Genomic DNA, 16,789 nt, shown 5'->3' with positions numbered 1-16,789 from the left:
TCGTTGCTGTGCGTGGGCTTTCTCTAGTTGTGGCGAGCGGGGGCTACTCTTCGTTGCAGTGGCTTCTCTTGTTGTGGAGCAAGGGCTCTACCCCCTCTCTGAACCTCTCCTTGTCTCCAGGGTTCTAAAATGGCAGTGATATGTCTTAGAGAAGCTATTGGCAGTGCTGGGCACTCAGTGCCCCTAACTTCTGGGAAATAATCTTGAATCATCCCACTAGTGATTTCTTCACTTCCATTTTCTTTCTTATTTCTTTTTTGGAACTCCTATAATTCAGATGATGGATCTGCTGGACTGGTCCTTCTCATTTCTTGTTTTTCTCTCCTACTTTTCATCTTTTTTACTTTGTCTTTGGGAGATTTCCTCAAATCTTCCTATTCTTCTACTGAGTTTTTCAATATTTTAAAGACTTTTATTACTCTCACTTTATTTTTGTTCTCTAGCTATTCCTTTTTATAGCATATTATTTTGTTTCAATGTTGCAATAGCTTATCTCTGACACTACTAATGATGGTTTAAGTTTTCTTCTCTTGCATAATCACTGTTTTCTCTAAATTTCTTTTTCTGTGGTTTTGATCTCTTTCATGTTAGATTCTTTGCTTGAAGGTCTTATAATCCCTGGTTGTCTGCTCACATTTAAGGATGGGTTACCAAAATCCCAGTGAGAAGCGTTTGTGCTCTGTGGGTTGAGGTACATGGGTGGGGCTTGTCTCCAAGAGCTTCACTGCAGGGAACCTCTGATGTCACATCTTTAGGTCTTCCTTCTTGGGGTGGTCAGCAATCTGGCACAACTAATTCCATTTGCCATATGGTTGCCCCACTTCTGCCTTAGGATTCATCCGTCTCTAGTCTATCAACAACCACTCATCCATATGCTTAACAGCTTCCTAAAGTATTTTGCTCGTCTCCTCTCCTGTTTCCCTGTCTTTGTGCACTTATGCCTTAAAAAAATCCCTTTGCTATAGTTTTAGTATATTTTTAGTAGAACAGAATTAGATACGTGTGTTCAATCTACCATTTTTACCCAGAAACTTTAAATATATTTTAAATATTTTTAAAACAGTAGTTTAAAAATATATACACTCAAATGTCCTACGTATCAAATTTTTGGGTTTGTCAGAACAAGCTTGTTGATATCGAATGATTTTATAATACAGAGATATCATGAAGTTGAACTTACAAATGTATTCTAATAAGACATTGCTTTTATCTGTTTTAGATAGTGAGGTTCTTCAGAAGGCTTTGCTTGCAAAAGGGGGTTAGCTGCTTTTTTAAAAAAGGTTTAGAAACATCTCTTCTGGGCTAGTGATCAACTAGTGTGACCCTTGAACTGTGGTGAAGGAGCTGCTACTGGCCTGAACTGCATGGGAGAGGGGCTTGGAGGAGGGAGCATCCCAGCCCCAAGGGTAAAGGGAAGGAAAAAAGAGAAGACTTGCCACCTGAGAAAAGAGAAAGAGTTATTTCCTTATACCCTCCTAACTTCCAGCCCCTTGCACTGTCTGCCCACAATCCCGCCACAGTCTTGGGCATTATAAAACATTGCATTTTTAAAAATCAGCTTTATTGAGGTATAGTTTACACATAATAAAATTCACCAATTTTAAGTGTAGGGTACAGTGAATTTTCACAAATGGTACAGTCATGTAAACACCACCATAATCATGACATAAAACATTTCCTTCCCTCAGAAACGTTCTTTGTTCCCTTTTGCAGTCAGTCGCTTCTCCCTCATCTGGGTCCTGTCACCTACTGATCTGCTTTCTGTCACTATAGTTTTGCATCTCTAGAATTTCATATGAATGGAGTCATACAGTGTGTGGTAGTTTGTGCCTGCCTTCTTTCACTTGGTATAAAGCTTTTGAGATTATCCATGTTGTTGCATGTATCAGTAGTTCATTCTTTTTTTTTTTTTTTTGCGGTACGCAGGCCTCTCACTGTTGTGGCCTCTCCCGTTGCGAAGCACAGGCTCCGGACACTCAGGCTCAGCGGCCATGGCTCACGGGCCCAGCCGCTCCGCGGCATGTGGGATCTTCCCGGACCAGGGCACGAACCCGCGGCCCCTGCATCGGCAGGCGGACTCTCAACCACTGCGCCACCAGGGAAGCCCAGTTCATTCTTTTTTAATGTGAAGTAGTGTATTTCTTGCATGGACATACTGCAATTTGTTTATGCATTCACCAGTTGATGGACATTTAGGTTGTTTGTAGGTTTGAGCTATAACAAATAGAGCTGTTTATAAATATTTGTGCATATAGATCTGTGTGTGGACATATGTTTTCATTTCTCTTGGGTAAATTTCATTTCTCTTGGCTAAATACTTAGGAATGGGAATTGTGTGATAATGTATACTTAACTTTTAAAAAACTGCCAAACACTTTTCTGAAGTGGCTGTACCATTTTACATTCTCACCAGTAATATACAAGGGTTTCACTTTCCCAACATCCTCAACACTTGGTATCCTCACTTTTTTTTTTTTTTAACATCTTTATTGGGGTATAATTGCTTTACAATGTGTGTTAATTTCTGCTTTATAACAAACTGAATCAGTTATACATATACATATGTTCCCATATCTCTTCCCTTTTTCGTCTCCCTCCCTCCCACCCTCCCTATCCCACCCCTGTAGGTGGTCACAAAGCACCGAGCTGATCTCCCTGTGCTATGCGGCTGCTTCCCACTAGCTATCTATTTTACGTTTGGTAGTGTATATACGTCCATGCCACTCTCTCACTTTGTCACAGGTTAACAAGTCGTAGTTTTGTTTCCCTAATGACGCTGAGAATCTTTTCATGTGCTTATTTACCATTTGAATATCCTCTTTAGTGATGTGTCTATTCAAATTTTCTACCTATTTAAAAACTGGATTGTTTTCCTTCTTGTAATGGAGTTATAGTGGTTCTTTATATATTCTGGGTACAAGTCCTTTATCAAATACATGTTTTGCAGATAATTTTTTTTCCTGTCAGCAGCTTCCATTTTATTTTCTTTTATGTCTATGTTATGTCTGTGTTTTTCTTGTAATATTTTGTCTGGCTTTTGTAGCAAGGTAATGCTAACCGAATAAAATGATTTGAGAAGTGTTCCATACTGTTCAGTTTTCTCAAAGAGTTTATATAGAGTTGTATTATGTTTTCCTTAAATGTTTGGCAAAAAATTTACCAATAAAGCTGTCTGGGGCTGGAGTTTTCCTTGAAGGAAAGGTTTTTAATTATTAATTTAATATCTTTGGTTGATTGAGGGCTTTTCAGGTTTTCTTTCTTATTGAGCTTTAATAGATGATATCTATTAAAGGAATTTGTCTAATTCACCAAGTTTATTGGCATAACATTTTTTCATAATACTCTCTTATTATTCCCACTGTAGAGTCTGTAATGATGTCCCCTTGTTATTCCTGATGTTTGTAAATTGTGTCTTTTTTTTCCCCTGGTAAAAGCTGGCTAAAGCTTTATCAATTTATTAATCTTTTCAAAAAACCAGGTTTTGGTAATTGCATTGATTTTCTCCATTTTTGTTTGTTTGTTTTCTGTTTTATTTATTTTATTCTTAACCATATTATTTCCTTCTGCTTGAGTTTCTCTGTTCTTCCTTATCTAGTTTCTTCCTCTAAGCACTGCTTTGGCAGTATCCTACAAATCTTGATATGTCATGTTTTCATTTTCACTCAGTTCAAAATTTCATAATTTTCCTTGTCATTTCTGCTTTGATTCATGGATTATATAGAAGTGTGTTGTTTAATTTACAAATATTTGTGAATTTTCCCAGATATCTCTCAATTATTGACTTATAGTTTAATTCCATTGTGATCAGAGAACATATTTTATATGATTCTAATCTTCTTAAGTTTATTGATATTTGTTTTATGGTCCAGATTATTATTCCATATGCATTTGGAAATAATGCATCCTGCTGTTGTTGGGTGAGATGTTCTATAAATGTCAATTGAGTCAAGCTGGTTGATAGTGTTTTTCAAAACCTCTATATCCTTACTTTTTTTTTTTCTACTTTTTCCAATTCCTGAAAGAAAAGTGTTGAAATCTCTAACTCTAATTGTGGATTTATCCATTTCTCCTTTCACTTCTATAAGTTTTTCACTTCATGTATTTTGAAGCTATCTTATTAGGCTCATATATATATATATATATATATATATGAAAGATTATGTCATCTTTATTAGTTAACACCTTTATCATTATGGAATATCCCTCCCTTTTTATCTTTGCTAATCTTTCTTGTTCTAAAATGTGAAATTAATATAGCCACTCTAGCTTTCTTTTGATTAGTATTAGCATGGTTTATTTCTATTCATTTTTTAATGTATATGTATCTTTTTATTTAAAGTGTGTTTCTTGTAGACAGAACATAGTTGAGTATTGGGTTTTTCTTAATTGAATCTTATAATCTATCTTTTAATTGGCTTGTTTAGATCATTTATTTGTGATCTAATTTTTTAAATAAATGTATGGGTTTTTAAAAATTAATTAACTTATTTAGCTGCATCGGGTCTTAGTTGTGGCATGTGGGATCTTTTGTTGCGGCACACGGGCTCTTCGTTGTGGTGCACGGGCTTCTCTCTAGTTGTGGCACACAGGCTCCAGAGTGCACGGGCTCAGTAATTGCAGTACGTGGGCTCTCTAGCTGTGGTACGTGGGCTCTAGAGCTCGCCAGCTTAGATGTCCCGCGGCATGTGGCATCTTAGTTCCCTGCCCAGGGATTGAACCCACATTCCCTGCATTGGAAGGCAGATTTAACCACTGGACCACCAGGGAAGTACCTATTTGTGATCTAATTATCAGTATGATTATATGTAAAAGAAAGAAGAAGTGGGGAGGGAAAGGGAGAAAAGGGGAAAGGACCTCAGATTGGGAATCAGAAAAGCAGGTTGAAGTCCTGAGTCTGTACTTCCCAGCTCTGTAACTTTAGATAAGTCTCATAACTCTGAGCCTCAGCTGGCTCTACATGTTTGTAAGGATAAATAAGTTATTTGTAACCTACAACATGCTCTGAAATCATAAGGGATTAAAGGACCATCCAGTGCCAGATGTATAGATAGACAGGTATCCATAAACCAGGGTGTGACTGCCTCAAAGACAGAACTAGGTCTCACTGTTTTTTGTATTTCTAGCATCTAGCCCCATGCCTGGAACATAGAACGTTACCAATAAGTGTTCGTTGAGTAAGTGAGGCAATGAAAGAATTAACTTTGAATAAGTGAATGAATGATAGTATGTAAAAGACAGGTGGGTGTCAGGTGACAAGTTGTTAAGTGGCTATGGCACTGCTAAGAACTGAAGTTACAATGTTTAATTCCTTATCTGTTAAATGTTTCAGTAACATGGAAGAATAATTTGCACATATATGTATTTTTACTTACAGATTCATTAATTCAACAAATGTTTATTAAGTGCCTACTATATACCAGGCAAAGTTCTAGTCCTGGGCATACAGTGATGTCCATTTTAATCATTTGTTTTAAAAAGGCCTCTGGCACTGATGATTACCTTCAGTGACAGTGTTGGTTAAGCCCTGACCCCTGGTGCAAATTGAAATATATTCCCATTAGTTATTGATGGGCTGTAATTTTTTTTTAATTAAAAGTTCTTTGGGAAAAGAACTTTTTCTAATTGCTGTTTCCTACTTTTAGCCGTTAATATTTAGTTTGGGAGCATAACATTTAACGATTTTTAAAAAGCAACAGGTCAAGTTAATATATATTAGGTGATGGATTAAAAAGCTAGATAATCAAGCAGATAGATGACAGGGAGTCATTCTTCCAATCAACCTGATGATGTCACTGGAGAAAAGAAGGTCAGTTGGAACGTGATGTCTGGCAGTTACAGGGAGCTGTGGCTAGGAAGAGGGTACTCAAGCTGCCCTGGAGTCCTTAACCCGCAAGCAGCCAACATCATGTGTCCAGGCCCCTGTACCAGAGACACCGGACATCTTTGTGACTGACAGAGTGATCCCAAATGGAGAAAGACGAACCCCCACTGTTGGTGACCCCTGTGTCGGTGAAAGCCATCATCTCAAGAATTGAGGCTGCCCAACTAACTCGGGCTCAGGAGGTAACCCCTTGAGATGAGGGTGTCACCCTTCTGTTGGGGTCTGATGTGGAGGCTAGGGACTGAGCCCAGATTTGGGTAAGATTCCAGCTCTGGGCCCTCAGGGGTCCTGGGATCCTCAGCAAGCTGGGTTTGTGGACAGTTTAGTGGAGGGTGAGCTGGAATCAAACTGCCCCCGAGGCAGGGATGGGCCCAGGAAGCAGACAGCCCACAGGGAAGCCTTAGGTTGGCCCTGAGACACATCGTGGTGGGTCCTACCAGGGCAGGAGGAGGAGCCCAGAGTTCCTGATTGGGGTCTGTTCTTGGCAACCTGTCAGAGTGCCCCAAGCTGAGCCCTAGAAACTCACAGGGAAATGGCCAAAGATTCAAATCACCCTGCACGTGAGCCTCTGGTGCATTTTTTTAACGGGAGCCTGTGATCCTGAGGGTTTCTTGGGGCCTCATTTTTCTAGTTTGTTGCCTCTGGATCCTTGTGAGGAGAGATGTCCAGAAGTCCCCAGCAAATTCTGAAGAAATGTTTGCTGTGGATTTTTAGTATTCTCTCCCCGAGCTGGTCTTAATAATCAAAATGACAGTAATTAGAGCTAACACTTACTTTATGTGCCAGGCGCTGTCCTAAGTGCTTTACAAATACTGGTTCATTTAATCTTTACAAAACCCCTGTGACACAGGTACTATAATTATCTACACTTTACAAATAAGAAAACTGAGGCCCCAAGAAATTAACTGACTTGTCTAAGATCACACTACTAGGACATGGCATCTGGCGCCAGAGTTCACACCCCAAAACACTACAGTCTGCTGCCTCCCGCATAGGATATTTCTTCCCAGCTCCCAGACATCTTGGACAATGTCAGCTGTGCCATCAGCCGCTTCCAGGAAGAATTAGGATATGATTTCAAAACAAAGGCAAAGTCTCACCAGACAGAGCGAAAGGGCAAGAACACATTCATCTTGCTGGAGAAAATTACCTCACTCTCCAATGATGCTAAGACTAAAGAAAAGCACTTGTATGAAATTCTCCACTGGCTAGGTGACTGGGGTGAGTTTGCAGGCTGGGTGCAGTCCTGAGGGCGGGTGCCTTCCCCCCCAAGATGCTGGTCCCAGCTCACTCAGCCTCCTCCTTTCCCCTACCCTAGGTCAGCATTTGCTGGGAGGGGAGTGCAGGGTGGTGGGTGCAGAGGGCGCAAAAGACACATCGCAGCGCCTCTCCAGTGAAACATTGTCCCACTCATGTCGTAGCATATCACCTCTATTCCCTAGAGAGGCAAACATGTCATTGTCCAAAACATAATAGATTGTGATATTAGGTGCATATGTGATGAAGCCTAAGTCCTGGGTTCATTATTACATCTCATTTTTTAGTAAGATAGAACCTAAGTGCAAACTCACACTAGCTGTTTTATTTTTTATTTTTCCAGCTTTATTGAGATATAACTGACAAACAACATTGTAAATTTAAAGTGTACATGTGATTATTTTATATATAAACATATATGTATATAGTGAAATGATTATCACAATAACATATCACCTCACATAGTCACCCTTTGTTGTGTGTGTGGTGAGAATATTTAATCTACTCTCTTAGCAAATTTCAAATATAGGCATACCTTGGATATTGCAGGTTCAGTTCTAGACCACCACAATAAAGTGGATATCATAATAAAGTGAATCATGTGAATGTTTTGGCTTCCCAGTACCTGTAAAAGTTATGTTTATACTCTACTGTAGTCTATTAAGTGTGCAATAGCATTATGTCTAAGAAAACAATGTACATTAAATATACTTTATCGCTAAAAAGTGCTAACCATCGGGGGCTTCCCTGGTGGCGCAGTGGTTGAGAGTCCACCTGCCAATGCAGGGGAAACGGGTTCGAGCCCTGGTCTGGGAAGATCCCACATGCCGCGGAGCAACTAGGCCTGTGAGCCACAATTACTGAGCCTGCGCGTCTGGAGCCTGTGCTCTGCAACAAGAGAGGCCGTGATAGTGAAAGGCCCGCGCACCGCGATGAAGAGTGGCCCCCGCTTACCGCAACTAAAGAAAGCCCTTGCACAGAAACAAAGACCCAACACAGCCATAAATAAATAAATAAGTAAATAAATAAAAAATTTAAAAAAAAAGTGCTAACCATCATCTGACAATGCAGGGTTTGCACAAACTTTCAATTTTTAAAAAATGCAGTATTTGCAAACAACAGTAAAGCAAAGTGCAATAAAATGCGGTATGCCTGTATACAATACAGTGTTATTAACTGTAGTCACCATGCTGTACATTAGATCTCCAGAACTTATTCATCTTATAATTGAAAGTTTGTACCCTTTGACCAACATCTCCCCATTTCTCTCACCTCCCAGCCTCTGATAACCACCAATTTACTCTCTGTTTCTGTGAGTTCAACTTTTTTTAGATTCCACATATAAGTGAGATCATACGGTATTTGTCTTTCTTTCTCTGTCTGACTTATTTCACTTAGTGTAATACCCTCAGGGTCCATTCATGTTGTTGCAAATGGCAGGATTTCCTTCTGTGTTATGACTTAATAATATAGATCTTCCTTAGTTTATGATGGGGTTATGTCCCAATAACCCTATCATAAGTTGAAAATACCATAAATTGAAAATGTGTTTAATACGTCTAACCTACCAAACATCACAGCTTAGCCTAGCCTACCTTAAATGTGTTCGGAACACTTGCATTAGCCTACAGTTGGGCAAGATCATCTAACACAAAGCCTATTTTATAATAAAGTGTTTAATATCTCATGTAATTTATTGAAGACTATACTGAAAGTGAAAAACAGAATGGCTGTATGCATACAGATGGTTGTAAGTGTATCCATCGTTTACCCCTGTGATTTTGTGGCCACTTAGAGCTGTAGCTTGCTGTTACTGCCTAGCATCATGAGAGAGTATTGTACCATATTTCACTAGCGTGGGAAAAGATCAAAATTCAAAGCATGACTTCTACTGAATGTGTATCACTTTCGTCTCATTGTAAAGTCAATAAATCATAAGTTGAACCATCATAAGTTGGGGACTATCTGTATTTCATTATATATACTACATTTTCTCTATCCATTCATCCACTGACTGACACTTAGGTTTTTTCCATGTCTTGACTGTTGTAAATTATGCTTCAGTGAACATGGGCATGCAGAAATCTCTTGGAGACAGTGATTTTGTTTCCTATGGATATATACCCAGAAGTGGGATTGCTGGACTATATGGTAATTCTATTTTTAATTTTTTTTAGGAACCTCCATACTGGTTTCCAAAATGGTTATACCAATTTACATTCCCACCAACTGTGCACAAGGGTCCCCTTTTCTTCAGGTCCTCACCATTGCTTGTTATCTCGTCTTTTATACATAATAGCCATCCTAACAGGTCTGAGGTACTATCTCGTTGTGGCTTTGATTTGCATTTCCCTGATAATTAGTGATGTTGAACACCTTTTCATATACCTGTTGGCCATTTGTATATCTTCTTTAGAAAAATGTCTATTCATATCCTTTGCCCATCTTTTAATCAGATTATTTGTTTTTTTGCTATTAAGTTGTGTGAGTTCCTTATAGATTTTGGATATTAACTCCTTATTAAATACATGGTTTGCATGTATTTTCTCCCGTTCTGTAGGTTGAGGCTTTTCACTTTGATAATCATTTCTTTTACTGTGCAGAAACTTTTAAATTTGATGTAGTTCCACTTATTTATTTTTGCTTTTGTTGCCTTTGCTTTTGATGTCATACCCAAAAAAAATCATTGCCAAGACCAATATCACGAAGCTTTTCCCCTATGTTTTCTTTTAGGTGTTTTATGGTTTCTGGGCTTGTATTTAAGTTTTTAATTAATTTAGAGTTAATTTTTGTGAGTGGTATAAGATAGGAGTCCAATTTCTTTTTTTTTTTTTTTTTTTTTTGCAGTACGCAGGCCTCTCACTGTCGTGGCCTCTCCCGTTGCGGAGCACAGGCTCCGGACACGCAGGCTCAGCGGCCAAGGCTCACGGGCCTAGCCGCTCTGCGGCATGTGGGATCTTCCCGGACCGGGGCACGAACCCGTGTCCCCTGCATCAGCAGGCGGACTCTCAACCACTGTGCCACCAGGGAAGCCCCAATTTCATTTTTTTGCATGTAAATGTACACGTTTACCAGCACCACTTATTGAAGAGATTATCCTTTCCCCATTGAGTGTTCTTGGCTCCCTTGTCAAATATTAGCTGACCGTATATGCATGGGTTTATTTCTGAGCTCTTGATTCTGGCCCATTTATCTATGTGTCTGTTTATATGCCCGTGCCATAGTGTTTTGTTTACTATAGCTTTGTAATATAGCTTAAAATCAGGTAGTGTGATGCCTCCAGCCTTGTTTTTCTTTCTCAAGAATGCTTTGGCTATTTGGGGTCTTTTGTGGTTCCGTATGAATTTCAGGATTGTTCTTCCTAGTTCTGTGGAAAATGCCATTGAGATTTTGATAGGGATTGCACTGAATCTATGGATGACTTTGGGTAGTATAGACATTTTAACAATATTAATTCTTCTGATCCATGAACATGGGTTATCTTTCCATTTACACGTGTCTTCTTTAATTTCTTTCATTCATGTCTTATGGTTTTCACTGTAGAGATCCTTCACCTCCTTTGTTAAATGTATTCCTAAGTATTTTATTGTTTTGATGCTATTGTAAATGGGATTGTTTTCTTTATTTCTTTTTTGGATAGTTAATTGTTAGTGTGTAGAAATGCAACTGACTTTTATATGTTGATTTTGGATCCTGTAACTTTATTGAATTTGTTTATTAGTTCTAATTGTTTTTTGTGAAGCACACTAGCTATTTTATAGAGGGACTCAAGGGTGATATTCAAAGTACTGAATGGATACTGAGCCAAACAGCACTGATGCCAGCTGTAAGCAACTGGTATAGCCATTTGGGTGTGGACCAGCAGCATGCAGCCCTGGAGCCAGATGCTACCCCTGTTAAGACCAGAGTTATCCGATCAGGAGACCTCAGTCTGGTGTGAGGTATGGCGGATGCTGCAGTGTTGGAGGAAGGTGGTATACGGATATGCCCTACCCCTACTCACGTTGCCCTGCCCCTGAGGAGCTCTCGGCTCAGTGGTCCTTCAGCTGCCCCCAAGAACTAAGCAGGGCTGTTGACTGCAGTTAATTCATTTAATTGTCCAGATATTGGACTAGGCAGTGAGGATAGAGCAATAACAAGATAGGCACATTGCTGACCTTGTAGTACAACAGTGCTGTTCTATGTCTATGCATATTTTCTACATGGCAGGTCTCATGTTAATCATTTCACTAGTATTATTTAATCCATACCCAACCCTTTTTTGGCAAGGATACTAAGGCTAGGGAAATAAGTGACTTGCTCAACATCATACAGCTAATAAGAGGTTAAACCAATCCAACCTCAAAGCCTGCTGGTGTAACCCCTATCCTATAGGGCTATTTGGGGCTCCCTAGAGGACAGACTATTCTCAGCCTGCATCTCCCACTCTCTCTCCAGGTGACAGTCTGACCTATGAGATCAGGAACAGGTAGAGTGAGGAGGAAGAGGAAGCCCTGGATGAATGGATCGAGGTGATGGAGAAGGGGTTACCTCTCTCCCTCATCGCCACCAAAGGAGGCATCGAGTCTCTCATTTCCCTCTGCTCCACTCTCATTGAAGGACAAAGGAAAGGGGCACAAAGTAGGTTCCAGGAGCACCTGGCAGGGGAGCTGGGGCAGATGCCATCTCAAGGAAAGAAGTCACACACCAGGGTCTATGGGAGTCTTTCTGATTCTCCTCCATAACAAAAGCTTTAGCTGAGATGGATGGTCAGTGGTAAGAGTTTGGGGTGGTGGACCCAAGCTGAGAAGTGAGCAGTTCTGGGCTGTCCCTCAGGGCTGAAGGAAGGTGTGATGTGGAGACAGGTCCTCGTTGGTGGTCCCTGGAGCTGCGGCCTCGTGCAGGTTCTGGGGAACAAGGCTGGAAGGTCAGAAAGGGTGGAGTTTATAGCTAGAGCTAGAGGAACATCCTTTCCTTAAACCAAACCCAGATGCAGAGCCAAGCAGTCTGGTGAGACTCAGCTGGAGGCCCTTCTAGAACCTTCTCGATTGTGGCTACTCCAGAAGTAGCCAGTCAGCAACATGGCTCAACCTTGAAATATCACTGCTCTCAGCACTAGAATGGGCCCGGATTATCTAACTGCCACATTTTGTAGATGAGAACATTGAAGCTCAGAGGAGAGAAGGATCCACAAGGAAAGCCTGTGGCAAACCTAGGCCCCACGCACAGGTTTTCTGGCTTCTTAATCTTACTCGAGAGCATGGGCTTCGGAGTCAGACAAACCTGAGTTTGAATCCCAATTTCTAGCTGTGTGACTTTGGGCAAGTTACTCCCTCTCTCTGAACCTCACTTTCCTCATATGCAAAGTGAGGAGAGCATTGTCTACCTTACAGGGTTGCACGTGGTGTGAGGCATCTGGCACTGTGCTCAGAACACACACTCAGGGCTTAATAAACAAGAGCTGACATTATCATTTTACCATTGATTTTCATGGCCAGGTTCCTTACCAGTTAAGCAAGGTCGATAGATGGGGGAGGGAGGAAGCAAGGAAAGGTGGAGGAGAAGGAGACAATGTCTCCTACTATCCTTGTCATATTATGTCTTGAAATATAGTTATTTGTTTACTTGATTTATTTCCTTGCTAGGTTATAAATTTCTGGAGGGCAAAGGCTGTGTCTTATTCATTTTTTTAGGGATTAGTTATTGAGCACTTTCTAGGTACCTGGTACAGTGCTTGGTACTAAACATGCATAATCTACTTACGTCCCATGAAGTAAATGCTATGATTATCCCCATTTTTCAGAAATAGAGGTGCTGAGAAGTTAGGAAACTTGCCTAAGGCAAGTGGTAGGGATGGGATTCAAGTCCGAGTTATCTGACTCTAGAATCCATGCTCTGAACCGTTAGAGCATATGGCCTCTCTGACAGTATTAGCTAAATGCTGGCTTGATTTCAGTGTCATTTAATTTCCATATTTCCTTTAGCCCCTCATCCAAAGTTAGCCAGTGTTTTGTCTGCCAGTGATGTTCACTGAATGAGAAATGAATGGATGCTCCAAGATAATCACTCCAGCAGCTCTATACATAGTAGATCCAAGGGGATACAGCTATGACCGTGGACCATCCCTGAGGAGCTGAAGTCTGCATATGAATGGGTTTGAACACAAAGTGCACAACCGGTGTTTATGTACATTTTCCTGCTTTCATCAAAGTATCAAAGGAATTCATGACCCCCAAAATGGAGAAAGATATTAGTCATTATAAAAGAATGTAAACCATTGCAGGACCATGTGTTAAATTCTCTACAGACACAGTCCAGTGGTAACAGGAAAGGGAAATACAACTTCCCAGGTGATCTAGAGTCTAAGTGCCAGGTGGGCTTCCAGAATTTAGATAGTTGGCAATAGGTAGCCAAACAGAGGTATTGAGACTGGGAAGTAGCATGATTAGAAAAATCACTCTACTCCAGGGAAATATGGAGGATCAGGGGCGTGTTGAATTGGGTTGAACTGGTTCGAATAGGTCCAGACCCCTCTGGGTCCTGCAGGTGCTGTAGAGCTCACAGACCCTGACAGGTAAGCTCTGAGCAAGCTCTGAGCCCAGCAGAGATCTCTCCTGACAATATCTCCCCTGGCCTCATATAATGCCCCAGCTCCTTATTGCCAAAGCCCTAAGAAGGTTGGATGGGAATTTGGCCAAGCAGGGTGTGGAGAATCAGTATAATCCTTGGATCCATGGGAGTTTATTGCCTTTGTTCTCTCCACCTCTCCTAGTGTCCAAACACACTTTCTGGCAGGGCTGGCGGGAACAAAGCCCACAAAAAGTGATATCCTGCCCTCAGCCACTGAGCCCAGAGCAGATGCTCCAGGACAAGCACACTACCTGCATAAGGGTCTCCGAGGTGAAGTCCATGCTGCAGGAACTCCTGGACTCCACAATGTTCAACCAGGGGGAGGTTCGGGCCATCAGGTACATGTCTGCTGTGGTCGAGAACCTCAACAAGGCCTTGATGCTCCAGCACAAGGAGAACAGAAGCCTGGAGGCCAAATACAGGCACCTGAAAATAGAGATGACCAAAGAACTCAGCAGCCAGAGGCTGTACTTCCAGAAGTCCCTCCAAGTCCTCAAGAGTAAGAGAGATGCCCTACTAAAGCAGGTAGAAATTCTAGGGGGAAAGTACCATGACCTTCTCCTGAGGAAGCATGCCTTAGAGTTCCAGCTGAACAAGGCTCAGTCTGCTAGAGGTCAAGCAGAATACTCAGTCAAGATCTTGGTTGACTCCCCAGCCCCTGCCAAGAAAGAGGCCCTCCAAAAGAAAGAAACAGTCATAGAGGAAACCCAACAGGAACCCAAGGAGGAGCAGTTTTCACCGCTCTCCCCAAGTCGCCTGGCCATGACCTGGGATAGTAGTGCTAGGCCTTCCACGTGTCAACCACTTTCCACCATGACTGTGCATTCAAGGATTGCAGATGTGTACAGCAGCCAGGACACTGAAAATCTTCAGCCCGTGTTGCCATCCTCCATGCATCACAAGTTTCCTAAGAAATGGGAAAGACCATCAGCAGAAAGCCCAGGCCACAGAGTCAAAGACCAGAAGGACTTCTTCCAGGAAGTGACCCAGGAGAAGGAAGGACTCCAGATGAAGTCCCATTTTCAGAAGCAGCTGTCCCCAGAGAGCTCTAGGAAGGTGGCCTTGGAGAGCAAGGCAGAGCACTGGGAAGAGGAACTCAGCTGGGAGAGGCAAAGGCAGCAGTGGCTGGAGGAGGAGATGTGGCTGCAGTGGCAAGAGAAGTGGGCCCTGCTGGAGTGGGACACCGGGAGAAGCAGCGGCAGTGGGAGCAGGGGGAAGCAGCGAGGGGGTGGCAGTGGAGATTGGCCCAGGAGCAAGGGGGCCCATGGAGGGGGCCGGAGCGGACAGGAGGGGACGTGGAGAGAATGGGCTTCGTGCCCACCAGTCGATGGAGGGACTTGGAGGAGGCATCACTGGCACCTCCCCCAAGCCAGGCCCAATCTGCTCACCAACGCAGGAGGCCACACTTGCCCAGGTCCCCTAAGACCCAGCAGCCTGCCCCTGGAAACCAGAGGACCATGAGTTCAGCCGAGTTTACTCAGAAACCACGGGCCCGCTGTGTTCCCATGAAGCCCAAGAAGACGGCCTCCCTTCCTGTCACGGGGACATCCCTCCGAAAAGTGGCCCAGCCCCCTTTGCACACATCCCCAGTAACTCCGAAGGGGAAGGTATACCACGTGGACGTGGAGGCCCAGAGGAAGAACCTGCAGCTCCTGACTGAGGAGGATCAGCTGGGGCTGCCCCACTACCTGAGCAACAAGGTGCGGGAGCTCACCACCACCGCCGTGGAGCTGAACGTGCTCAAGCTGTGGTGCCTGTGCCAAAAGTACATCCTCTACAGACATTTCCAGAGCCTCCGGTAGGTCCTCCCTGGCACCCACCGGCACCCACCCACACCGCTGCAGTATATGGGCAGAGCCAGAACCCAGTGAGAAAGGAGGAGCATGGGCAAGTGGGATGGGGAGAATCACCCCAGGCCCGGACAAGGTCCCCCTGAGGAAGGGTAGCTGTGAAGGACACCTGACCTCGGAGCCTTGGGCAGCCCTGAAGGTGTGGGAGGTCAAGCACTTACACACTGCTGTCCCTCTAGTGAGCTTTCCTGCAAGCCTTTCTTCCTGTCTTCCTACTGCCCTGTCCGTAACCCGCCTAACACGCTCCCCCATTTGCCTTACTTTTATTCCTGTTTCCAGCCCAGCCCGAGCTTCCTCACCTGACACCACCTCCTGCTTCTCTGTTCCCTGTTTTCCCCAGCTCTCACAGACACAGAGTCATCTCTGGTTAACAGAGAGCTGGGGGCAGGAGGAGGCTCCTTCACCCACTAAATCACTTCCCTCTCTTCCCAGACAAGAAGTGATCAACCACGTACAAGTTGTGCGAGAAGCTGGGGCTGCCTACAAGGCCCAGAACCTCTACCTCTTCCTGGAAAACGTCGGCCTGCAGAACCTCCAGCTGCAGGCCTGGACAGACAAGCAGAGGGACCTGGAGGAGAAGCGCCGAGAGTGCCTGAGCACCATGGTGACCATGTTCCCCAAGGTGGGCCTCCCACCCGGCGACCTTCTCAGGGGTCAGCACAGCCAGCAGGGATGGGGCCAGGGTGGAGCCATGGGGCTGTGGGGTGTACCTGGGCATGGGGGAGCAGTTGGGAAGTAAGAGAGCAGATTAAAGCCTCTGAACCAGGAAGAGGGGAAGGCAGGAGACAGCCTGAGTGTAAGGAAGGCCAGTTTTCCAATCTCCATATATGGGGAGAGCAAGAGAGGGAGGGACCCTCTAAAGGAGCTGGACAAGAAAGCTTCTTCTGGAGGGGAGGTAGTTGGAGCCTGCAGTCCCGACTCTGTGCTCAGATTCTCCCTCCCCTGTGGGTCTCCCTGTCCTGCTCTTGTCTGATCTGCTTGCTCTTCAGGCTTGGTCACAGCTGTCTTCTTCACCCTCGTGCTGGCGACTCCCTTTGCTTCTCTCTGGGGACAGCTCCCCTGCTTTCTCTCTTTTTTTTTTTTTTTTTTTGCGGTACGCGGCCTCTCAGTGTTGTGGCCTCTCCCACTGCGGAGCACAGGCTCCGGACGCACAGGCTCATCGGCCATGGCTCACGGGCCCAGCCGCTCCACG

The 16,789-nt window shown here is 43.5% G+C and overlaps 2 protein-coding genes and 1 long non-coding RNA gene across 4 annotated transcripts in view; 2 read left to right on the top strand and 1 right to left on the bottom strand.

The window, feature by feature from the left end:
- Window positions 1–2,581, top strand: part of FMNL3 (formin like 3) — a 79,973-nt gene extending 77,392 nt beyond the window's left edge. Inside the window, exon 28 of the transcript XR_016394920.1 lies at window positions 1,927–2,581. The gene's annotated coding sequence lies outside the window, so the exon portion shown is untranslated. The remainder of the gene's footprint in view (window positions 1–1,926) is intronic.
- Window positions 2,582–3,501: 920 nt separating this feature from the next.
- The window catches only part of FAM186B (family with sequence similarity 186 member B), a 20,241-nt gene continuing 6,953 nt past the window's right edge, over window positions 3,502–16,789 (top strand). Inside the window, 6 exon segments of the mRNA XM_089920682.1 lie at window positions 3,502–6,063; window positions 6,877–7,102; window positions 11,576–11,758; window positions 13,890–14,921; window positions 14,924–15,545; window positions 16,030–16,219. Of these exon segments, the coding sequence (XP_089776808.1) occupies window positions 5,968–6,063; window positions 6,877–7,102; window positions 11,576–11,758; window positions 13,890–14,921; window positions 14,924–15,545; window positions 16,030–16,219 (2,349 nt within the window). The 5' untranslated portion in view covers window positions 3,502–5,967.
- Window positions 10,019–16,789, bottom strand: part of LOC115803507 (uncharacterized) — a 25,811-nt gene continuing 19,040 nt past the window's right edge. The window contains exons 3-5 of one of the 2 annotated variants that reach the window (XR_004024255.2): window positions 14,515–14,654; window positions 13,999–14,173; window positions 10,019–12,037 (exon numbers count right to left, since the gene is read on the bottom strand). This is a non-coding gene — a long non-coding RNA (uncharacterized LOC115803507). The remainder of the gene's footprint in view (window positions 12,038–13,998; window positions 14,174–14,514; window positions 14,655–16,789) is intronic. The other variant, XR_016394921.1, reaches the window with a different exon arrangement.

This window comes from Delphinapterus leucas, chromosome 11 (assembly GCF_059928025.1).
Source record: "Delphinapterus leucas isolate spDelLeu-1000000601 "Yukka" chromosome 11, BTC_Dleu_Yukka2, whole genome shotgun sequence".
Lineage (NCBI taxonomy): Eukaryota > Metazoa > Chordata > Mammalia > Artiodactyla > Monodontidae > Delphinapterus > Delphinapterus leucas.
This window is presented reverse-complemented; position numbering and strand designations above follow the sequence as displayed.